At 42.6% G+C, this 25293-nt stretch overlaps 1 protein-coding gene across 4 annotated transcripts in view; it reads right to left on the bottom strand.

The window, feature by feature from the left end:
- Positions 1-2579: 2579 nt before the first annotated feature.
- The window catches only part of KCNQ5 (potassium voltage-gated channel subfamily Q member 5), a 539086-nt gene continuing 516372 nt past the window's right edge, over positions 2580-25293 (bottom strand). For all 4 annotated transcript variants that reach the window (XM_032340463.1, XM_032340464.1, XM_032340465.1 and 1 more), the window contains 3 exons: positions 10212-10343; positions 8297-8423; positions 2580-7003 (listed from right to left, as the gene is read on the bottom strand). In XM_032340463.1, the coding sequence (XP_032196354.1) occupies positions 6041-7003; positions 8297-8423; positions 10212-10343 (1222 nt within the window). In that variant the 3' untranslated portion in view covers positions 2580-6040. The remainder of the gene's footprint in view (positions 7004-8296; positions 8424-10211; positions 10344-25293) is intronic.

Here is a 25293-nt window from a genome sequence, read left to right as displayed (position 1 = left end):
ATTTTCTTTGGAGCCTATAGTAATGTTTGAGAGAAGTCAGTATTCCTGGTGAATGGAGAAAGTCTGGGGATGGGTGTCAACTATCGGGCCTGAGCCAATTACATTTGAGGGATGGAGAAGGAATAAGCCAATGATGCTGAGGCCTGGGGTGGGGTGAGGGAGGTGCTGCTTCTCCCAGTTCTGTAGAAATATAGATTGCTCATTATTTGGCATTAATTAATTTCTTACCAGGCTTCTTTGGAAGAGTACTTTGGAAGAAGTAACAGATTGAATCTGCTTAATTCACTGTGTGGATGAGGCTTGATGATCCCTCTTTTCTTGACTTGAAAGACCTGTGAAGTTACGGATTGTAAGTTGCTGAAAGCTGAATAAAGGATCAGAGAGACCAACACAATTTGATTCACTCAGCATTATCGGGTGCCTGCTGCACAGCATTGTGTGAGAGGCTGAGGTGTTGTGGAGATGAGATGTCCCTGTTCTCAAGTAATTTCAGTTGGGTGTGAGGCATCTGGAGTGACTCTGGGTGGTGCTTGGGGGGAAAATCTGGGTGGAGATCCGTGACTGGGTCGGATCATCCCATGGTTGATGTTAGAAATGAGACAACCTTGGGCAGAGTGTGAAGGGAGAGGAGAAAAGGGAAGAAGCCGGTGATGGAATTTGTGGAAACATCAACAGTTAAGGGATTAAGAGCAGTAGGGGGCTTGGAAAAGTAAATAATGATCAATTCAGAGGGGGTAGGAATCAAACTAGGAAGCAGTTTTGATAGTGGCTTTGGTGTCAACTACCTCAGAAAAGCCAAGGGGGATGCTGATGAATGTACCCATTGAATCAACTTTCTAGAAGGTCATGGGTGAACTGATGAGTGGTTTTTCTGCACTGTTGAATGGGCATAGGTCTGATTATCAAGTTGGCTAGAGGATGGATGCTGTGGGAATGGAAACACCTTATTTTGTAAGTAGTTTGGTTCTATTGGGAAAGTGAGATGTTGGGTAAAATAGAGAGGAAGGTAAGTTCTTTAGGGTTCCTGGTAATGTGGAAGACTACTCATGTTTATGAGGAGAAAGAGTGAGAGTGAGATGCAGCAGATATGGGGAATGAGGAGTATGGGAGTGACTCCACCCAATCATGGGGGCAATCAGTGGCTTGGGGACTGAGAGAAGAACTAGTCTTCACATCATGGAATGGCAGAGGACTCTTCAGCACCAAAGCCAGTGGTATGATCTCTGGTAACAGATGGTGGTACTGGATCATTGTCCAGAGGGCTTAGGTAAGGAGTTTCAGAGATACTCAAAAGCGTTTATGATGTGTTTGGTGTAATGTCCTCATGGCATTCGGAGCTGCAGCAAGGGAACACCCGAGGACCTCATTCCTTGGGATAACAGGGATGGGCAAGGACTGGCAACCCAGGAAGGAAGTCACACCAAGGTATCATGTGAATGAGTCATGGGAACACATAATGAATCATGTGAACAGGTAAAGAGAAGTCATACGGATGTACCTTTGGATTTTCTGTTTATTTATTTGAACAAAAACATTTGCCATTTACCAGTTTTGTGGTGCTGTAATTTCCAGGGCCGTGCATAAATCTATAGTTTATACACAACATAGCTGATAAATTTCTGCTTTGAAATGTAGTAAAAGCTTCAATAATTTGCAATTAGGTAGGCTAGAAAGTGATGTCTTATTGTAATGAAAGTTTAATAAAAACACAATTTTTACTTGCACCACATTTTTGAAGCAGTTAAAACCAGGTTAATAAAAGTTGCCGCTTCAAAGTATGGGAACCTATTTTTATCAGTGGTTAAGGTAGAAGAGTTGTCATAAGTATATTTTGCTTTTAAAATGGTGGAGGTGAGAGATTGTGCTATAAACTAGTTCAAAAGTGTTTGGAAGTGATTTACACTTTCAAGTTGGTCAAGCAGGCATGTTTCATACACAATCTTATTTTCACTCATCTCTAGGCACATACATGTTTGGTCTCATTAGAGCCATGGTGGGAAGTCCTTTACCTTGTCCTCCAGGATAACACCCCCCCCCTTCTTCCTTTTGTCTCAAGTGCCTCTGTTAGTGCTTTGTTACTTTGTATTCCAGAGTCCTAACATTCCACTGGAATTAATCATGGATACTTAGTGTAAAAGTACTAGGAAAACAGAAGGAACGGGCTATCTTAGTGAAGAAGGGAATGATTCCTTTTGGAGAAGTCCTTCCTTGGTAAGGTAGGGCTGGCTAGGTCCTCAACATGGTAATTTTGAGTAGCCAGGGGCTGCAGGTTGGCGCACATACCTGGGCACCCAGTGATTTCTTATTACTTGTTTAGTACACCCCTTTATTATGGTTAATACAAAGCTCACATGTGCTGTTTTCTGAGTTTTGACTAACATGGAGCTGATTTTTCTTATGATACACCCTCAAAAACATTTGCAAATCTCCACCTCCCCAAATTACCAAGGATTTCTTCACTGACCTGCAGGAACATAACTTTGTATTTCAGCCCCAAATCTGTACACAGCCAGTTTGATTGACTGGGAGCAGTCTATTCAGAACCAACCAGTTATTTCCAGATAAAAACAGTCACACTGTTTGTAGACATCTTTTTAATGTTTTACTTTAAAACAAATGAGCCCAGTAAAAGAGAGCAAAGGAGATTACATTTCAATGATAGCTTGAGATGGGTATGAAATTCCTGATTGATTTGTTCTCAGGAACAGACAACTGTATTGTCATACTTGACTTTTAGAACTGCTCACTTAAAATGCACGTAATTATATTAAGTTTCTCTTGCAAAAACACAACCATGTCATTTAAGGCAAAAAATATCAGCTTCTGGGGAGATAAGTTAACGTTTCTGACATTTTCTCAGTCGGGTTGGATAAAGTGATCCATTAATTTTAGTTGCTCAGGTTTCATCCTTTCTTGTGGTTTTGCTTTGCCAATGGGCATGAGAATTAGTCGCTGTGCCTGATTTCCTCCTCTCTATTAGACTTGTTCCACCTGCAAATTGTGAACTTTCAGAATCACTGAGTCAATGGGAGGTAAGAAAGGCACCTTTGAACAGGAGATAAAGACTTAAAAACTCAATAAAGTGTCTCTCACTTAAAACAAAACTGGCAACCCACAGATAATTAATTTAATTGAACAAAATGCAAACGTTTAGACCAGACACAGCAATATTTTTAGTCAGCCTCATATAAGGGGATGTTTGCTAGTAAGCATTAACTTGATCAGCCCTACATATTGAAGGCAGACAAACTTGAACTGAGAAAGCACGTGGCTGCTCAGTTCTCAGCTAAATTGTGCTTCAAGACACCATTTGGCCTTGACCAATGGGACTTCGCTAAGTGTAAATGGGAGACCCCTCTCAACTCTATAGAGAGTAAAACAACAGACAAAACCCTGCAGTTTTCATACAGTACAACTATCTCCGAACATCCAAGAGTTTTTGTGCTAGAGTAAGAGATAGACACAAAATAGTCATGGCTTCAATGTATAAAAGTTTTTCACATCATGGTTTATCACATTTTGCTATGATTAAGACCTCAGTGATGCATTTGGGGTTTGTTTCTGAATCTTCAGTCTTCAGTAATGCTGGATGAACTATACTGTGTCGGAGGCCTAAGGAGGGGTCCCCAATACATTCAGAATTCCTGCTGCCAGTGGGGTTCGATCCAGGACAGGGAATATCCAGGAATCAGTGCTACCTGAAAGTTGCTGCCTTCCTCCTCTTCCTCAACTGATAATTGGAGAGATCCTGCCAAGTGCGTGGCAGGTGTCTGGCTCTAAGCCAGTGGAATGATGTGTGTGTTTGTGTGTGTGTGCACGTGTGCATGTGTGTGTGGTGTACAACCTCCTTGGGAGGGTGTATCACAAGTTCAGGTTGAGTGGAAACACAGTAGGTGAAAAATCGCATTTCAAAATTTACTAAAATTCTGTGCTTCAAAAATGAAAGTAATTGTTTTAAAAGCTTGATAAAATTCTTTTTGACTGGAGTGTAAAATTTAGACCCTAACTTCTGCGTGTCTCCAGCAGCCAAGAAGACGCTGAATGATACACTCCAGGGAAGTGTGCTAGAATCCAGGTGGGTTGAGAAGAGGAGGCGTTTAAAATTTCAGTGTTTATCAAAAGGGACAAGGATTTTTGAAGGGTGAGAAGCCTATCTGAGGAAGAGCAGAGAAGTGGTTTACTTGGGGATGGAAGCTGGGTAAAGCCTGGCGAAGTTCAGGAGCAAAACAGTGGCAGGGAACTGAGAAGTTAATGGCGAAGAAAGGTAGGAGGAGGGTTGGGGATTGGAGACGACCAGTTGGGGAGACAGTTGGGGAGGATGGGTGGATTTCAGGGCCTCCTTTTGCCTTTGGACAGCCAGTTGCTATCCCTGCTTTGTCTTCCTGGCCGCTGAAGGTTTTTTTTTGGAGAAGCACTATGTCCCAAGGAAAAAAACTCTTCCTTCCCTAAGTCCTTCTGTGACTGGACTGGAACTGAACTGAAGGGCTCTCTGGCTCCCCCTTGCCTTTTGAATATCATGACCTTGGCTGAAGTTCTGAGAACACTGGACAGGTTTCCAACAAGCAGTGGGCGGGGCTTGCTTTCTGGTGAGCGCCTCTCTGGTTTTGCTTCCCTTGGGTCCTTGCTGCTGTGCTATATGATGTAAGTGTTTCTGATCTGCAGACCCTACCGGGGGTACCTGGCTTCTAACTGTGAATGTGCACACCAGGAAACAGAACCCCTAATTTGAGGTTTGGGGCAACATTCTTGGGGGAGCATAGAAAACATTCGCTACAGTATAAAAAAGTAAAGGAAGTTTAGTTACAGCCTTCCATATGCAAAACGTACTAGGTTAATAGCAAAAAACATTCAGGGCATAGTAAAAAATAAACACGTTGCAAAATTCTCCATTTATATATAAGAATAAGGGATGTTTAGGTAGTCGAATTCCCTAGCAATATTCATTTCCTAAAAAGATCAAGTTCTTCTATTTTGGTTTGATTTTCCTCCCTCACATTGCCCTCTGAGGGCAAAGCTATTTTCGTTAACTTCACCTATTTCCTGGTGTTGTGTCTGGATTCTTTTCAAGCCGTGCTCATCTCAGTCTTACGCAAACGTCTAATTCCCGGGGATCCTGCCTGTATTACCAGTTTAGTGGGAATGGTTTCTCACACTTCCCCCTTCCCTGTGGCAGTCCTGGCAAGCCGGGGTTGGGGGGTGGGGGGACGCCACTGCAGAGAGATCAGCCCCAGAGCCCTGGTCCTTCTACTCATCAGTACTGTACTCGCGTGTGTAGAAGTCGACTACGTATAAAGTTGATTCAGCCATTGTGGACTATGTTCCCGTGAAGTCACATGTGTCAGATAGTCTGTTTGCCCCACTGGCCCTGAATTTCATTATTTGCACGCGTTCTAATTGAAGAACATTCTCATCATAAAGGACAACATGGAAATGATGTGCAAAATTGCTTGCCACAGCGTTGAATCACCAAAAGCACACAGATTGACATTCAAATTACATCAATAATAAAATGACTGAATAGGAATGGGTTGGCAGATATCTTGAAAGAAGCAGCCATTTCTATGATTCCCAAGTTCTGCTTTACTCGATACCTTGTTAGCAGCGGTTGATGGTAGCCATTGTGTTTACATATACATTATGGCCTAATTTTGAAAACGTATTTTGTATTTAATCACAAAGCAGAAATGCCTGAAATTTGAAGTTGTTTACTCCTGTAATTTCAAAACACAAGAGTCAAATCTTCTAAGTGACCTAATCTTGACATTTTCACACACCCCATAGCGTTAGCAGTGTTTGGTTTCTCAGGATTTTAAACGCAAGGTACGTTACTAAATGAGTGGGTTAATGTTGATGTACCTTGGAATTTCAGCCATCCCTAAACATGCATTTTCATGCAATTAAAAGATAACGGGCTTATAAACTGCCTTTCATGTTCTTCCTGATTCTTGCAATTTCAACTTTTTAGAAGGGCTTTCAAAATAGTTCATGCAACGATATGTATGGCTAAAGGAACTGCTTTGCTAGAAGGAAAACGGAGACCTTATTTCAGTTTGACATGAGGCAAGCTGAGGGCTTCCGTGCTTTCTCCTGCCTTACAAATGCTCTGAGATGATCGCGATCTTCCAGTCCTTAGAGAGTCCGACGCGAAAGCGGTTTCCCTGGCAGGCTGCGGCATGGCATCGAACGTGTCTGTCTCAGTCTCTTCGGGACCCACCTCTTCATCAGTTATAAACAATTTGGATTCCCTCCATTTGGGGTAAAAATCTTGGCTGCCTCTGGAGCCACTTGACTCACTCCCAGAAAGCTGTATATTCAGTTCCTCTGTCGACCTGATCAGGTTTTGCACCGACAGAGATTTGCCCAAGTCCTTGGGCACAGCGGGGTGGACAGATAACAGAGTCTCTCCCCCCATGTCAAAGCTTTTCCTTAGAGAACGGTCCTTGGTCAGATTTGACTGTGCAACCTGAACATTTTCCTTGGAGGCAACAAGGCAGGTGGTGACGTCGGAAATGCTTTCCTGTAAGCCTGCGGGGTTCGGGTGCAGGGTCTCGGGCCTGGGCAGATGCTTGATGACTGGGAGAGGAGGCGGGATCTGTAAAGTTGTTGGGGCTGCTGGCTTAGGGGCCACGCTTATTTGGTTTGCAAGGTTGCTGGCGGCCGCCGCTGCGCAGCCGTCACTTTGACTCATTGGCACCTGTGTTGCTTGGCTGTGCATAGTAGGGCTAAGCGCGTAGAAAGTCTGAGCGCTGAACTCATTTGGCGTCAGGATGAACTGCAGGCCTCGAGAGATGTTGGCGCTCGCCGATCTGGATAAGCAGCCGCTGTTCTGCGCCGAACTGGACAGGTCTTTGCTATCCACGGGGCTCTGATAGTCAGATGTCTGTTCACATTCAAAAGGTGGGATCTGGAATGAGGCCAAAGTGAGGGCGGAGGCAGAGCCTTTCCGGAGGACCTGTTGATATATATCGAGCAGGCAGTCCAGCTTGGACTCGATGGACTGTACCTAAGGGCGGGGGAAATGGTCACATTTGAGTTAGAACCCGTTGGAAGAATGGGCTTCGTTTCTAGAGCCACTGCAGCATGTATGTCTAGTGGTGTGTTTGGGGGGTGGGTGGGCAAGGGATAATTTAGAGGGAGAGGTGAGCTTCAGTCTCTGCATAATCTCCCCCTAAAACTCCTCCCCCTTAACTTAAAACGGATGATTGATGTTCTCAAAAAAACATATAAGCCTTTACAAAAGCAGCTGCAAGAACCCCAGCCCAATCAAGTTGCCTTTGCCAAGACTCCTCCAAGAAATGATTCTGGGACTCTATGGCATTTTAGCGAGGAACTCCTCTGATGAAATCAAGACCTTAAATATCAATGTAGGTGATTCTGAATTTAAAAATAAAGGTACAAAATGCTTAATAATTAATAATTAATTAACAAAGATATAAAATGCTTCCGAATTAATACTTGAGATATTTTTGATTGGATTGGGGGAGCAATTTGATTTCTGGACAACTGTCTTTTTTTTTTTAAATTAAGTTTTTAATTTTAATTCCAGTGTAGTTAACAGAAGTGTTATATTAGTTTCAGGTGTACAATATAGTGACTCTGCAATTCCATAAGGTACTCAGTCCTCATATAATAAGTATATTCTTTAATCCCCTTCACCTATTTAAATCCTCACCCCCTACTTCCCCTCTGGTAACCATCCGGGTGTTCTCTGTAGTTAGTTAAGACTCTGTTTCTTGGTTTGGACAATTATCTTTGTATGAGAAGATACAGCTTCAGGGCTAATAACTGAGGTTTGGTTTTGTTTTTTACAAAAGAGTGAAAAAGAGAGACAGTGACAGTCACCAAAACACATACAAAAAATAGATCTGTTATTTTACTGTGGAAAGTCTATAGTTGCTTCCAGTTCACATATTCATCGATGAGATGAAATTGTTCATTCCTTACATGGGAATCCAAGTGTTTTAGAGAACACTGTCTATGCATAAAAAATGTAGTTGCATTCACTCTTTCTTGATTTTCTTCTTTTAAAATATATTAAGAATCACTGGGGCACCTGGGTGACTCAGTCGGTTAAGCGTCTACCTTCAGCTCAGGTCAAGATCCCAGGGTCCCAGGATTGAGCCCTACATTGGGCTCCCTGCTCAGCAGGGAGTCTGCTTCTCCCTCGGTCCCTCTCTGTATCAAATAAATAAATAAAATCCTAAAATATTTTTAATCACTAAAATACATCAAATGACCTAATTTTTGATTTAAAAAAATTTGGATGGAAAAGTTAGCCACTCCAGTTGGATCATACCTGCTTCTCCACCTTGACCACCCGGCCGAGCATACTGAGGTCATCGGGGGTTTCGTGTTCTGCTGTTATTTTCTCCCGGCTCTTCTTATCTGATGTGATTTGCCCTTTTCCGAGAATTTGGTCAACACTATCAGAGAAAGAGGAGATCAGATTATAAATGTTGAAGACGGAGATTGCCCTGGGCCAGAACGAAGTATTTTGAAAAGAAAAATTAAAGACAATTATCTTTAATTTATGTAAGATGTCATAAAAATGAGCTTGTTCCAGTTGATGTGCTTATTTTCTTAACATGAGAATTACACATGAGATTAATTTTCTCATTATTCTGGTCTGTGATGAAGTCACTTATGGGCAATCTTCTGTAGGCGAAATTGTCCTGAACTACAAAGTAATTTGTCTGTTTGCATCTCCGACCACGCATTTCCTGAATTTAACTGCTGAAAATATGACAAAGTCGTAACTATGATTATTTCATGTTAATAGAACAGATGCTTCAGTGAACATTTACTGCACATCTGATATGCGGGAGCTAAGCCCATAGAAAGTGATCGTCTCCACCTTTTGGAATTCTAGTTGGAGAACGCGCTGGAAACTCAAGATTAGTTCTACAACTTCTGTAGCAGTTCAATTTTATAAAAACCCTTGTTTTATATTAGTTCTATTAAAGAACTTGGAAGACCATGACCACGTGGGCCGAGACTGTAACACCACCACAGGATGAGTTAAAACCATTTCCAAGGAGACTTGATCCCCTGAAGTGGGAATTACTTTCTTGTGTGTGTGTGCTGGAGCTCAATTATCAGGACGGACTCAGCATTCCAGTTGACAGACAGTGCCCACCTCCTGCCGTGAATCTCATCTGTTATACTGCAAACTCCACAAGGACTAAGTCATTATTTTATTAATCTCTGAACGTCCATAGTGCCTGGCACACATTAAGGGCTCAATAATTGTCTGCTGGATAAATGAATGAACGGACGAACAAATTGTGATTTCTAGAATTGATCACCAGGTGGTTTACTAAGGGCCTGGTATATGCCTCCCGCTGAGCTAAGTGTGCTATGGGCATATAAACAAATGTTTAAGACCCCCTCCTTGTGTTTTCAGAACTCTTCCAACACCAACACTGGTAATTTGTGCCTGAGAATGAAGCAAGACTCTTAAAAAACTGAGATGACTGGACATTCTGGCTTCAAGAGAACATAATCAAACGTGGTTGGAGTAAGACACCAAACTCTTTTCATCACTGAGTAAGATGCTCACCAGTGAGGACAGTACAGGACCCTAAGAAAGGCAAATGCCCAGTCTTAGTCACAAGCAGGGGAACAGACTTGCACCCAGGAAACAACACAAGAGCCAACCACTCGTTTTTGAGTCCAATTCTTGGGCAAGATTGAATACCAAGATCATGAGTGTCTCTATGCTCCGTGACAGCTCTCAATGGCTGTAGGAGGTCAGAGAAGGGAAAGGTCTGTTTCTTGAGGCCAGATAGGTGGGTAAAATTTGACGAGGAAGAAGGACCGCTTCTTCTGGAAGGATGGTTGGGATTCCGAGAATAACAAAACAACAATAGCAGTAATCATTCAAATGGCATCAGCGACAACCATTAACAGCTACTGGGCACTTGTTTAGTGTGTAGGAACTCATTCAGTCTTCATGACACCTTATGAGGCAATCACATTATCCCTATTTTTACAGATGAGAATACTGAGATATTGCAGGCTGCAGACGGAGGCTTTTCATGTCTGATTAATACCCTTAAATAAAAAATCTACATTAAAAGCAAAAGTCCAGTTATCCATGAAAAATGAATCAGAACTCTAAGCTTCAGAGAGTTTTCTCTACAACAGAGAAGTTACCCTCAGACGGTTTTTATGCCCGTTCCTTCCCAACAAATCACATTTCTATTGCTTACCGTGTTTGGAGACTTTTAATTCTACATAACATGTCTAGATGACCAGCAGAATATTGTTCAATGACATCTTTTACATCATAGGGGCGTAATGTTTCCTTAAACTTCCGTTTTGCAACATGAAATTTCATAATCCTGTAAAAGCAACATGTTCCATGTTAATCTCCATAACTCTGCTAAAAGAAGTTACCCAAATGGCTTGCTAGTAAATATGCGAACTCTGGGGGAAAAAAAAGTCAAGCATCACATTATTTTAGGTTCCTTCAGAAATGCAACATAAAAGCCTAAGATTATAGTGGGTAATTTAAGAATATCTCACGGGAGGCACACACTGAGAGTCAAAAAACACACAAAAGAGACTTAATGCTAAGTGTTATACGTTTTTGCTGTTCACTGAAACCCTGAGTTAAAATCAAAGTCAAAATGCAATTCTGCCTTCTCTATGTGACCCTCAGAAGTTTAAGAAATAACACCTAGACTGCGTCCCTTAAGAAATATAAAAATTGTTAAAATGGTCTTTTATGTAACTATGCAATTTCAGATGTAGATATGTCTGCAAAACTTATTCTTTCTAGAGAAATGCATTCATATAGAAATTTATGAAAATTCTGTTTCATAAATTACTTTTGCAGAATACTGCTCAATTAGGTAGCCAAGTTCCTTTTGTTTCGAATGTAACACATTAATCCACTACAGTTGGATATCTAAGGTTTCAGAATCAGGGATCTCTTTTATTACAATACTTCCCCGACAAAGACCTCATGCTTTTTTCTTTTTTTAAAAGATTTTATTTGAGAGAGAGAGAACACGTGAGTGTTAGAATAAGCAGTGGGGGGTGGGGAGAATAAGCAGGGGGGAGGGGCCAACAGAGGGAGAAGCAGACTCCTTGCTGAGCATGAGCTCTGTTCTAGGACCCTGAGATCATGACCTAAGCCAAAGGCAGATGCTTAACCCACTGAGCCACCCAGGTGCCCTGGACCTCATGTTTTAAAACAATATTTCTTTAAAAAATTAAAAAAAAATGATTTGTATTTATTTATTTGACAGAGAGAGACAGCGAGAGCAGGAACACAAACAGGGGGAGTAGGAGAGGGAGAGGGAGAGCAGGCTTCCCACTGAGGAGGGAGCCTGACTCAGGTCTCCATCCCAGGAACCTGGGATCACGACCCCAGACAAAGTCAGATGCCTAATGACAGCCACCCAGGTGCCCCTAAAACAATATTTCATCAATAAATCCCATGATGCCATAAATAGCTAAGTTGCCAAGGATAAACAGTTACTGCAATAACTTGGTATTATTTCTGAAGAAAGCAAAGAAGCATAACATTTTAATGAGTCTATGCAGCCTTAGTGCAGGTAAATGTTAAGCCTGCCAGTGTTTTTTCAACTTTTAAATGGCTCATAGACTCCTGTTATCACACTCATGGATCCCAGACTGGGAATCAGTCAATTAGGCTCTGCAAACCCCAATTTGGTGTACGTTGGTGGAAAGTGGGAAGATTAGGTCTAAATGTAAAATTTAAACAGAAAATATTCACTATGTATCCTAACTGATAGCTGATTGCAAGGACCCCAACTTGTCTTATTGGTTAAGAAGCCCCAAACTCTATCTTGTAATTATATTATTAGCTTCAAATTAATTGTATCTTAATTATTTTGGAATCATTTATCCATAACATTCTTACACTCTCTCTCCACAATATTTTCCCCATCAATCTCTTCTTTGTCCAGGATAAACTTTTTTGGTCTCTTTCATTGTTTGTTTTTGTTTACAGAAACATTTAAGCATTATTCAGAGGAAAGTAGAGGAGCTCTGTTTTATTTTAACCTCTTAGTATTTAGCTTTAGTTCCAAATTTTTTTTATCAAATTTGTTTGGGGCTCAGTCTCCTATATTAAAAAATTTGTGAAAACTAATGAAATACCTACCCTGTGAAATTTCTGGCCCTGAGTAATTATTTGTTAACTATCTGTTTCCCCACATTAAATTGTCAGGTACATGAAAGCAGGACTGGGCCTCTTTTATTCAACAGGCGGGGGTGGGGGGGAGGTGTGTAAGAAATGTTAGCTCTTATTACTACTGCTGCTTCTACCCTGAGTATTATGATCACCATTCTTCAACACTGTGTACTCAGAGGTGAGCACAGTTCCCTCTGCACTGTGGAAAGGAACATTTGTTGAATAAGAGAAGTAAGGAAAGAGAAAAAGAAAAGATCTGCTCATCTAGGTAATAATAAGAATAAAATCAGAAGAAAGGCTAATCTAACAGCCCAGACCCTCTTTACTTATCTTCAGAGCAGCTAATGTTGTCTGGGTGGGTGGGGGGGTGGAGGGGGAGGAAAAAAAAATCATCTTTATACATCCCTTAGGTGGTTTTTAATTGTTGTTGTTTGTGTTTTCAATAAGATTACCACTTGTTGTGTAAGTACTTTTTTTTTTTTAAAGATTTTATCTACTTATTAGAGAGAGTGAGCAAGAGAGACAACATGAGTAGGGGGAGGGGCAGAGGGAGAAGCAGGCGCCCCATGAGCACGGAGCCCAGTGCTGCCAGATACCAGGACTCTGGGACCATGACCCTAGCCAAAGGCAGACACTTAACCCACTGAGCTGCCTAGGTGCCCATTAGGTGAAGTATAGGTGTCTTATATTCAACAGCCCTTAAGACAGTCTTATTTCCCTTTCATATTTGGGGAAACTGAGATTCAGAGAACCTATGTGACTTGCCCCCTCACTAGCAACCAGTACGAGGCAAAGCCAGAATCTCACCCAGATACGTTTGGTTCTCACTCTCACATCACCTCCTGCTTTCCTGTGGCATTAATTCTTCAGATGCTGAAAAGATTGGCTGGGATCTTGGCAATTTTTTTTTTCCCGGGCTATGGTAAACGACAGCCTACATGCAGAGGGACGAGCTTTGGCATAAGTTGGTGTACTCCTATAGGCTGAAGCTTAGGCATTAGTGGTCTGTGGTGTGGCTGCCCAGTGGGGGGCCCACACACCTCCAAAGTGAATGATCTGTTTTGTCTGCAGGGGGCCCTGCCCCTGTTTCTTGTAGGGAGTTGTGTGACTGCTCTATGGTAATTTGTCTCAAGAGTTGCATGTTTTTCTCTTTTCCTTTCACAAATACTTTAACAAAAGAACAATCTGAAGGCATTCAGTAGACAGAATTACACTCTGGCCCATACTCGGTCATATTTTAAGCAGACCACGATAATTTCATTTTATTTGCATAATTTACCATTTATGAACTAGCTAAATTAAAGGAAAATCCATTTTTAAATAAATTTGATCAATATTTATAATTTTGATTTGTATTGCTTGCCAATTTCCATGGTACAAATACTCCTACCACACTTCATATTTCAAGCTATCAATGTGACATCACTGAACAAGAAGCTGGGAAGAGATGTGCAATATTATATCATTACATAGTATTTATGCCATACAGATACAATAGATGTATATAACTCAAGAATACAGAGAGTAATATGTAGTAAAATGAGTGTTGAATGTGTATTGCCTTTGTTTTGAATATAACTTATTTAATTGTGAGTTTATACAATTTAAAGTTTAATAATGGCTGTATTTAACAAGCAGCAAAATTCCCAAAAATGTAACATTCAGCTCCCTAGAGTACAAGCTGGCTCCAGTCCAATCCTGCATATACTCCTCTTTTTCAAATAACTGAAATGGTATTATTAATCCAATTTTTGTTTTTTTTAATTTATTTCTTTAAAAAAATATTTTATTTATGTATTTGACACAGAAAGAGAGACAGCAAGAGAGGGAACACAAACAGTGAGAGTGGGAGAAGGAGAAGCAGGCTTCCCTCAGAGGGAGCCTGAGGCGGAGTTCCATCCCAGGACCCTGGGATTATGACCGGAGCTGAAGGCAGATGATTAATAGATTGAGCCACCCAGGTGCCCCTATTAATCCAATTTTTAATTCCTTACTGAAAGTAGGAAAGTCTATAAGGAAAGCACCAGAGGGAAAGCAGTACCTCCAAGGAGTGATACGATGTGTAGGAATCTATGGTAAGCCTATTAAGAACTCTAATATTGACTCAGCTGTCATCACGTGGGCATACCCAAACACCACAGAAGACCATCAGTTTCCCATCTAGAACTGCTGGTTGCTTAGCATTTATCAGGACATGACCGAGTGTAAACAAACCATTTTACCTGTTAGGGATTAAGTTTTCTAAGATGGACAACAAATATATTTTCTTTAAAAAAAATTATTTTATTTCATTTTAGTTTTTTTGAGCACTCGCTACACTCAGCATGGGGGTTTGCACCCATAGGCCCAAGATCAAGAGTCGCAGGCTCCACTGACTGAGCCAGCCAGGTGCCAATGGACAACAAACAGATTTTCTTAACTGTCTTTGTTGTAGGTTGAAAATGAAAACGCTGAAGAGGCCTGAGGTGAGATATGAAAATTCTAAGTTGGACAACATGTTTTATGAATGTGGAGGGAATGTTTAATAACAAAAGTCTTTTGGAAACCAGTAATTTATATAAAGGAGGATAACGTGACTTTGCCTTTGCCAAGGACAGACCAACCATGTACTAATAGCTCTCAAAGCTGTTCCCTTCTTTCTATTTGCAATACTATATAGCCTTAGAAAGAAAAAATCTTTCAAAGTGAGACCACATTGTCTCCCTTCCTAAGATCCTTCATTGGTTCTCCACAGCCTCTCAAGTAAACATCAAATTCCTTAGCCTATCGTGTAAGGCTGTTTACAGACTGGCCGCCCTCTACCTCTCTCACCTCTCCCCCCTGCTCTGTGTTTGGAACTTGAGGTTCCAGCAACAGTAACAAAAATATTTGCAGGTCCACAAAACACCATTCAATAAATCATAGGCTTCAATTATTTGCACACGCTCTTTCCTCTTCCCGAAACCCTATGATATCTTTAAGACTCAGCTCTAAAGTCACTTCTTTTATGGAAATTTCTGTGATTCTTCCAAAGTAGTTAGTCACTTGCATATCAACCTCTATTTTAGTACTTAGCACATCACCCTGTAATTATTTGCTTATCTACCCACCTCCTTTACCAGACTGTATGAGGTCCTTGAATGCAGGCCTATGTGCTTTCCCCTCAATAAGCCAACACTTGGTGCAGGGTTTAACAAACACGAGAGGTTTGTCTAGCAGCACTATGAAGGAGAATGGGTGCGCAACCCAAGGGAAGAGGGTAATGGATGGGGACCCCCCACCTTCTCTCTCTGGAGGCTCATCTCTATTCATTCCTCTGCATGCAGCCTGCATTCCAGACCTCCTGGATTTTTTTTGGTCACCAAAGTGTTAATTTCTTAGGATTCTGTCTTTGCACTCTACCTGAAATGCTAACGGTTCTGTATTCAGCCCGAACATCTTTCCTTCACCTTCACAGGGGTAGATGGTCTTGCTTTGTGCCCTTAAGTGCACGGCCATGGAGGTAAATCTGAGGCATTGTACCTCACTCACTGATTTAGGGCTATGGTTTTCACCCTAGCACTAAGCATAATCTCGGACAAGTATTAGAGGGTCCGTAAGCACTTGCTGGAGAATTGAATGGGGATTAGTCACTCTCCAGTTGTTCAAAGTTGTTTATATTGTTTTGTGGCAAAGCAGATGCTTGTCAAGGTCTTATTAAAAGAGTACCTTAAAATAGGTTGGAGTTCTTCAGGCATATTTCAGGGATCATAAATCCAGAGCTATTCGAAGTACAGACAAGGGGCAGAAAGTTTTTTCTGTAAAGGGCCAGATAGTAAATATTTTTTGCTTTATGGGTTGTTTAGTTTCTTTCTTTCTTTCTTTCTTTTTTAAGTTTATTTATTTATTTTGACACAGAGAGATCACAAGTAGGCAGAGAGGCAGGCGGGGGCGGGGTGGTGGAAGCAGGCTCCCAGCTGAGCAGAGAGCCCAATGTGGGGCCCGATCCCAGGACCTTGAGACCATGACCCGAGCTGAAGGCAGAAGCTTTAATCCACTGAGCCACCCAGGTGCCCTGGGTTGTCTGGTTTCTGTTGAAACCATTCAACTTTGCATTGTGGCATGAGAGCAACCACAGACAATACATAAATGAGCAAGTATAGATGTGTTCTAATAAAACTTTATTTACAAAAACAAGCATTGGGTTGGATTTTGGTTATAGTTTGCTGTTCCACTGTCTAGGTAAGAGTGATGAGGAAATGCCTTCAGGCCAGGAATAAACAAAAGCTCATGAGCTGGCTTGGGGAAAAGAAACAGAAGACTTTGGTGGCCTTCTTCATATTTATAAATATGTTTAATATGATCTATATCTTGCCTGGTAGCAAGAAGTGTTTAAGCAAGTCATTCTAGAGTAAAATTCAGACCTTTAAGAAACATTTAACAATTAGGACACCTAGAATGAGCCAACAGAATGGCTCCGTTGGTTAAGCACTCAACTCTTTGGTTTTGGTTCAGGTCATAATCTCAGGGTCCTGAGATCAAGTCCCATGTCATGGGTTCTGCGCTCAGCAGGGAGTCTGCTTGAAATTCTCTTCCTCTCCTTCCGCCCCTCCCCCACTCTTTTTCTAAAATAAATAAATATATTTTAAAAAGACTTAACAAAAAAAGAAACATTCAACAATTAAAATGATAAGGCCAAGTAGTACTTTATAGTATCACCCTATGAGAGGGGTAGTACTGTCATCTTCATGTTGTAGGTAAGGAAACTGAGGCATAGAGAGGTTAAATACCTCGCCTGTGGTTGCATAGTTAGTAGATGTGCAACTGGGATTTGAACCAGTTTGGCTCTAGTGTTGAGCTCGTTATCACAATATTGTACTATTGCCTTAATATTAAGATCTTATATATATATTTTTAAGACTTTATTTATTCGAGAAAGAGCATGAACATGAGTTGGGGGAGAGGCAGAGGAAAGGCGGAAGCAGACTCCATCCTTGGCAGGGAGCTCCGAGGCCCAGCTCCATCCCAGGACCCTGAGATCATGACCTGAGTGAAAGGCAGATGCTCAACTGACACTGAGTCACCCAGGCGCCCAGATCATGTATTTTAACACAAAATAACAAGAACGAAAAAGATACTTTGCTATAAGACAAGCTCTCCTCACTCACAGGTGTCTGGCACACACGTTCTCAATAAGGCTGCCAAGCAAATGGCCTGTTCTTACTGGTGTGGCTGGAGGGTCTTTGGGAGGACCAAACGAAGGCTGGGGGGTAAGTTCTGCTCTCAGTGGCGTCTTTTTTTCATGAGCATCAACTGCACCCCCAGAACTAGTACAGCGGGAGCAAACACTCCTAAAGCTTGTTTCCGATGCAGTGTGGGGGAGCAGGAGGCTGGCTAGGTCTGCGAGAAGGAAAGGCCTCTCCCGAAGCTGACATGCGGCGCAGTACCACTAGAGGGGGGAAAAGATTCGTCACAAACCTGATCAACCGTCCCCCTCCGGCTGAAACCGAAGGCAGTCTGCTCACACACTTTTCTGAGCACGAAGAAATAACTACCGCGAAGTTAAACTCTGGGTAGAATATATCTATATATACACACAAACACATGTGCACTTATAAGGAAATGTAGGTGCATTTGTTGTGCTGCCATGAGTTATAAAATCTTGCAGAAGTCTTGTTCCAGCCGACTAAATCAGGGGAACGACACTGCTTATGAATATGCAGAGATAGGAACCAGCAGAAGAGGAGCGGCAGCGACTGCGGCCGCCACGGAACAGATGGACGAGCCCGGCCCGCAGCCAAAGCGCGGGCCGGGCGGCGAGGGCTCAGACTGTGAACTGCAGAGGCAGCCTCACGGGCTGGAAGACGGACCGCAGCGCTTCCCGAGCTCGGCGGCTCCCGGGCACTGCGCATAATGCCGATGCCTCGGTCCCCCCTCCGTTTTCTCTGATCCGGGGTGTGGGCCCCGAGATTCTGTAGAACTCTTCGGGTCATTCCACGGTGTAGCCCAGGTCAAGAGTTTCCGAAACGGAGGTGGGAGCGCCTACCGTGCGGTCGGGCTGGGCTCCGGGCGAGGCGCTGGGGGGCGGGGGGCGGGAGGGGGGCACTGACTCCGCTGAAAAGGGGCTGGCAGAGGTGAAGGAGCCTCCAGGGATTATTTGTCTCCAGATTCTTCCTCTCTCCAGTCCTTGTGGAAGGCAGCAGTCCCTGGGGCCAGCAGCTCCTACAGAATCCAAGAGCCTCATTTGTCCCGAGCCAGGAGCTCCTTGGATGAGCTCCATGCGGTCGCATCCCTAAGCGATGCCCCAGGCGTGTCTGACGCGTGGGACTCAAGAATTCACTCCTGGATTCTTTCGCTCACCTTAGCAGACATTTCTTGAGTGCCTACTCCATGCCAGGCTCTGTGCCGGATGTCAGGAATACGGCCATGCAGAAATAAACCCTGTTGCTTGAGCCCTTCCTGTCTGGGAGGGCAGACGGTGTGTAGTGGAAGGGGGGGAAGCTCAGGCCAGTGGGAGGGGTGAAGAGAAGTGTTTAACCCAGACTGGTGTAAGTGACAGGGACAATATCTGGACAGGACAGTCCTTAACGCTCTGCGCCCTCACGTCTGGGAATTATATGACCAGATTTGTTCAGGCTGCAGAAATGGTCCCTTACCTTCCCACACCCTGTTATTGGTGTGGATGCGTATTTCTCCCTCTGACCCCTCTTCTTACCTTATGCTCATCAGTTGGGTTGTTCTACTCTACTGACATGCTTTCCATAACCCCTCCTTCCCAGGATGGATAATCCTACCCGCTGACTTCTGACTGCAAGAAACACAGCATCTGGGACACCTGGCGGGCTCAGTCCGTTCAGTGGCTGCCTTCCGCTCAGGTCATGATCCCAGGGTCCTGGGATCAAGTCCCGAATCGGGCTCCTTGCTCAGCAGGAAGCCTGCTTCTGCTCTCTATTTCTCTGACAAATAAGTAAATAAAATCTTAAAAAAAAAATTCTCTCTCTTCCTCTCCCTCCGCCCCTCCTGCCCATTCTCTCTCTAAAAAAAAGAAAAAAAGAGAAAAAACACAGCATCTATCTGCCTTAAAAGCAGATAAAAGGGTGCTAGGGCTCATTCTTGAAGTGATCCAGGGCCCTTGGATCACCAAAACTTCCCCAAGGCAGCCTTCTTTTGCCTTTCAGAGATTGGTCTGGGGATGGGTGGTGCTGATCACTGAGCAAACTTGTCGGACGATGAGGACTGTGGAACTTGATATTTGGGGGTCACCATCAAAGGCATGCGTGTTACTTGTTTGGATGATTTGTTAATGTTACTTCTCTGTTAACACATAAACAGGACTCAGTAATGCAGATTTGCGTATATATATATTTGGACTCTGAAAATCCTTCAAAGCTAGTTATAGAACTATATCTCCAAGACTCCTTTATCTTTCTTTCATGTAACATTGGACTACTAGCCAGTGACTAAGAAGACAGAGGAGCTCCTGGATGCACTGACCAATCTCATTTTCCGGCTTCCAATCCTTGCTGGGGATGTGTAAATTAGCACCCCTCGTACGCAGTCCTTTAGATGCCTTATTGTATAAGTTCCCACCTGGCTGACTTAGGGAACAGGACCTATTCTCTGGCCGCAACTGCTGGCACATGGATATCGTTCTTCTAATACTTGTTATTATTGAGTTTTATATTCAGGATTTGGTAGGCTCTCCTATATCTTTTTTTTTTTTTTTTTTTTTAAAGGGGGATAAGAATAGTAGAACCCAAGCAAGAACTTCCAGATTCAAGCAAGTCTACAAACAGTTAACTCCCCTCTTAGGATTTTGTGAGCATTGATCCAGTAACTAAATTTGGGAATTTTGTTTCCCTAGGAGTATAAAATTCTGCATACATTTTAAAGTATGAATAAGTAAATAAATAAAGTGTCCATACCCATTGATTGCTCTTGAATATTTTTAGTCATAACAATGAATAGGAGTTTCAGTTTAAATTATAACCAAATAAAAGGTTAGAAATTAGATGCTGCAGAGTAAGTATGTCTTCCAAGAAAACATTAGGTTAATGCAGCCTCCGAGCAAAATGTGGCCACGAGCAATTATCTCCAAAACAGAAACAAGCAAAAAAGAATATTCCATGGACTATATTAGCTGATTTTAAAAATATGTGTTAAATGATCCATAAAATGTTCTTGTAGCAGCGTCCCTTACTGAAACATGCCATAGACTTGGCTGTCAAGAATGTCTTAACAGTGACTTGCAAACAAAGACTCATCACCTCTGCTAAAATAGCAGAGACGCTATCAGCAAAATTAAGAACGGGTGATGATTAAACAGCTTGTAGGTTTAACAAAAACCCACAACGGCAAACATGTGCCTCTGCTTCTCTATTTGTGGAGTATTCTTGTCTGAAGTATGGAGTGAGATTTGAGAAGGATTCAGAGATGAGAATGCATTTTAGGGGACAGTCCAGGCAATGGTCCTGCACGTGCCCTTCAGAATAGGAAGAACACAAGGGCGAGGAAACTGGAAAACCTTGTTGCCCAACCCAGGGTTACAGCAAGGCCTGATTTGCATACCCGCCTGAGCAACTCTGACAAGCCATCATGGTTCTTCTCTTTGCTGATCAAATCTGAGCCATTTCAGCAGAGTTGATGAGCCTTTGCTAGTTGCAAAGAAATGCTTGACGTTTTATCTATGTTCTTATTAGAGTGAAAGATTCTGATAGATAATTTAGAAAAATGTTCTGTTTACCATCTGGCTTGAAACCCTTTTGCCTCTACTGAATTCTTCTCCAGAGTCACTGACGACCTCTGGTTGTCAACGCTGACGGACCTTCTCACACTTTCTCTTCTTGACCTCTTAGCCGAACTGAACACAGTGGAGCCCGCCCCCGGCTCAGCGGGCTGTCCGCTGGCCCCTTCTCTGCGCGCCCCTCCTGTTTTCCCCAACAGTCTGGCTGCTGTGTTAGTCTCCACCAAAGCCTTCTTCCTTTGGCAGCTCCCTCCAGGTTTGTGAACCTTAAATCCTGTGGTGACCTTCTGTCTTCACTCCCACACCCCCCTTGAGGTGACACTTCTGCAAAGCATTTATGTCTGTGCCCATGGCTACCAAGTTAGTCCCCATTCCAGATTTTTCTCCTGGGCTTCTGAAGCCCGGCCTCACCTGTGTGCTGGGTCCCACGGTGACCCTGCAAGCTTACCAGTCGCAACAACGCACCCTCTTCCCACGAGCCAGCCTCTGCCTGACCCGCTCCCTCCAGATGTCCCCTCCTGATTCCTCCTGCTCTTTCACTCTGTCTTTTCTAACCTGCAAATACCCAAATCCTGTCATTTTCTCATGTCTGAAGGGCTCTGAACTCTGTCCTTCAGGACTCTTCATCGCCATGGGCTGGGCCCCAGTGCAGAGCCAGGTACGTAACAACAATGGTCCCCTCTTTCCAATCCATTCCTTGTAGTGAGTCATAGTCCTAAGTATCAGAATAAATCACCAGGCTGACAAACTTATTTCCATACTTAATCTCCACGCCCTCCGGCTTGCTCTAATGGCACCTGTTCCTCCCTTGAGTCTAACTTCTCCTCCCCATGTTCTCTACCCAACCAGCACTGATACCGTCTTCAGATCTGGTTCTCAGCAACTGCGGCTCCCTCTGCCTGAACTCACACCCCTTTTAGTAATCTGGCTGGTACCTACAAAGCCACCAGATCTCTTCTAGGATGTCCCCTCTTCTAGAAAGTCTTCCTATATGCCATCTCCCACGTAAGTGCTGACTTTCTATCTGTCCAAATAGCCCAGACTTCTATTATTACAGTGATCTGTTGCTTGGCATCATAATTGACTTTTCTTCTGGCAGCCCTTCAAGGTTCTAAGCAGGGATCCATCTTTCTTGTTAATGTATATTCTGGTGTCTGGTGCAGAGTAGAAGCGCTCCCTCCCTCCCTCTCTCTCTCTCTCTATATATATATACACATATATATATGTGTGTGCATATATATATATATATATATATATATATGTAAAACGTATATATATATGTTTTAGAGTCCATGTACGGATTCTTTGGGGGAGTTTATAGCCAGGCCTCTGTGTGGGTGGGGTTGGGAGGGGAGAGGAGAGGTAGCTTCTCCCTTTCACAGTCCTTTTCTTGGGAGGGTTCCTGGGAAGGCAGCAAGCTACCTGGAACATTGCCTTGTGGTTGGGTGGAAAGATTGCTTTTCCCGCCCTGAGTGATGCTGCTCTGAGTGATTCCTCAGCACAGGTGGTGAGGATATAATTTCAAGAGGCGACAGCAAGTGCTTTCTGGGGAAGAGGGTGCAGGCAGGGAAGGCCACACACCTTTGGAAGTTGGGAGTACCCCTGAGAAGAGAGAAAGAAGCGCTCCTCTCCTGTGACATATCGGTGGAGTTCAGAAAGGAGAGGGTCTGGCCTGAGCAGGGGAAGGGCAGAGTAGGCAGTACACTGGGAAGGCAATATGGAGCCCAGAAATGTGAAGGTTATAATAGCCAGCTTACGTAGTGCTTACCCTGTGCCCAGCACTGTTCAAAGTGCTCTGCAAATGTTAATTCAATCAACCCCCCCTCAGCCGTACAAGGTCAATCCTATTACCCTCCTCACTTCACCAATAAGGAAATGGGGCACTGAGAGGTGACATGGGTTGCTCAAGGTTGCACAGAGGCTATCATTTCTTGGATCACTCCTCAGAGCAACTCTCAGGAGGGTGGGGGCTGGGGGTAGAATATGCTCATGATACCAGGGGAAAGTCGGCTGCAGCTTCAACTTAAGAATTCTTTATTTATTCCTTTGATTTTCTAGAAGGCTGGTTTGGCCTGGGAAATAAAATGTTGTGTACAAGTGAAACTCAGCAGGCATGGTGATTACTGCTTTGGTATATTAAGAGAAGTTAAGAACATGATGCAATCAACTTCTCGGTCATTTCTGTTCAGAATAATGAGTAATCTCCATTGGGCTGTTTTGGTTATCTTTACAAGAATAGGCTATATGGTGTTCTGATTTCTTTCTTTCTTTCCTTCTTTTATTCTTTTTTTTTTTTTCTTAAAGATTTAAATATTTATTTATTTGACAGAGAGAGAGCAAGTGAACACAAGTAGGCAGAGCAGCAGGCAGACAGAGAGGGAGAAGCAGGATCTCCACTGAGCAGGGAGTCCAATGCGGGGCTCGATGCCAGGACCCTGACATCATGACCTGAGCTGAAGGCAGATGCTTAACCGACTGAGCCACCCAGGTGCCCCTGTTCTGATTCATTTCTTGACAATTGACAGAAATAGTTGCATAAAACAAGCTGATAAGAGAACAGCTGTTGAGGATCTCGTTAGTAATTCTGTTAAAAATGCAAGGAAGAGGCAGGTTAGCTTTGCATCATTTTAGTGGCCAGAGCTCATTCTGCAACTACGTAATAAATCCTTCACATAACACTTCGTTGAAGCCTTGGTATGCCTATCTCAGAATTTATCTAGCCAGTTCAGTACAGGAAAACAAATACAAACATTTCTTTTTATTTTTTAAAAATTATTATTCTGAGAGTTAAAATAACAATAAGAAAGAACAAGCGTTGGTGAAGATGTGGACAAAAAGGAATTCTCGTGCACTGTTGGTGAGAAGGTGAATTGGTGCAGTCACTGTGAAAGACAGTATGGATGTTTCTCAAGAAATTAAAAATAGAAATACTATATGATCCAGTAATTTTACCGGGTATTTACCCAAAGAAAACAAAACACTAATTGAAGAGGTACATGCACCCCTATGCTTATTGCAGCACTACTTACAACAGCCAAAATATGGAAGCAACCTGCGTGTCCATCGTAGACAAATGGATAAAGAAGAGATGGTATATATATATAAAATAGAATACTATGCAGCCATAAAAGGATGCTATCTTTCTATTTGTGACCATATTAATGAATCTAGAGGGTATAGTGTTAAGTGAAATAAGTCAGACTGAGAAAGGAAAACACCAGATGATTTCACTCATATGTGGAGTCTAAAAAACAAAACAAATGAATAAACAAGCAAACAAACAGAAAGCAGAATCAGATCTATAAATACCGAGCACACACTGATGGCTGCCAGAGGGCAGTGGAGTGGGATGCTGGGCTGAAAGAGTGAAGAGGGAATGGGAAGTACAGGCTTCCGGTTATGGAATGAATAAGTCTCAGGAATAAAATGCACAGCATGGGGAGTATAGTCAACGAGATGTAATAGCATTGTATGGTGACAGACGGCAGCTACTGTTGGGGTGGACCTAGCATAATCTACAGAGAAGTTGAATCACTCTACTGTACACCTAAAAATAGTGTAGCATTGTGTGTCAACTATACTCAAATAAAAATATTATGAAAATTAGTACTCTGAAACTTTTTTACAAATATAGAGTTTTTTTTTTTACTTTTTTACAAATATAAAGTTATTGGATATAACTTTAAGCAATTATTATTATTTATTTTGTATTATTTATTTATATTAATTATTTTGAATTAATGAGCTTATATTAATTTTTGTGGGAAAGATTATGCAAGATTCTGACTTATGTAGTGTTTATACAATGCTAAATAAAACCTTGAAAGGTAACGGTCAACCTCTTTAGATATTCCCAGATATTCAGATGTTTTATATTGTGAGGGAACATATATAAGGTAATTGATGGGTTTATTTTATTTTAAAGATTTTATTTATTTATTTGACAGAGAGAGATCACAAGTAGGCAGAGAGGTAGGCAGAGAGAGAGGAAGGGAAGCAGGCCCCCTGCTGAGCAGAGAGCTGGATGTGGGACTCGATCCCAGGACCCTGAGATCATGACCTGAGCCGAAGTCAGTGGCTTAACCCACTGAGCCACCCAGGCGCCCCTGATGGGTTTATTTTTAATCTGAAAATTTTGATATTGTGTCTGAGAAAGTATTTTTTTTTTTTAAGATTTTACTAATTTGAGAGAGAGTGAGAGAGAGCACTAGAGGTGTGTAAGGGCAGAGGGAGAAGCAGGCTTTCCGCTGAGCAGCGAACCTGATGTGGGGCTCCATCCCAGGACCCTGGGATCATGACCCGGGCCAGAGGCAGATACTTAATCAACGGAGCCACCCAGGTGCCCCTAGAAAGTATTTGTTGAACATTGATAGGAAAACTGTATCTTGCCGCGTGTTATCTGAATTGTTATTTCATATGTTAAAGC

This window comes from Mustela erminea, chromosome 4, assembly GCF_009829155.1.
Source record: "Mustela erminea isolate mMusErm1 chromosome 4, mMusErm1.Pri, whole genome shotgun sequence".
Lineage (NCBI taxonomy): Eukaryota > Metazoa > Chordata > Mammalia > Carnivora > Mustelidae > Mustela > Mustela erminea.
The sequence above is the reverse complement of the archived record's forward strand: the minus strand, read 5'-3'. Positions and strand labels throughout refer to the sequence as shown.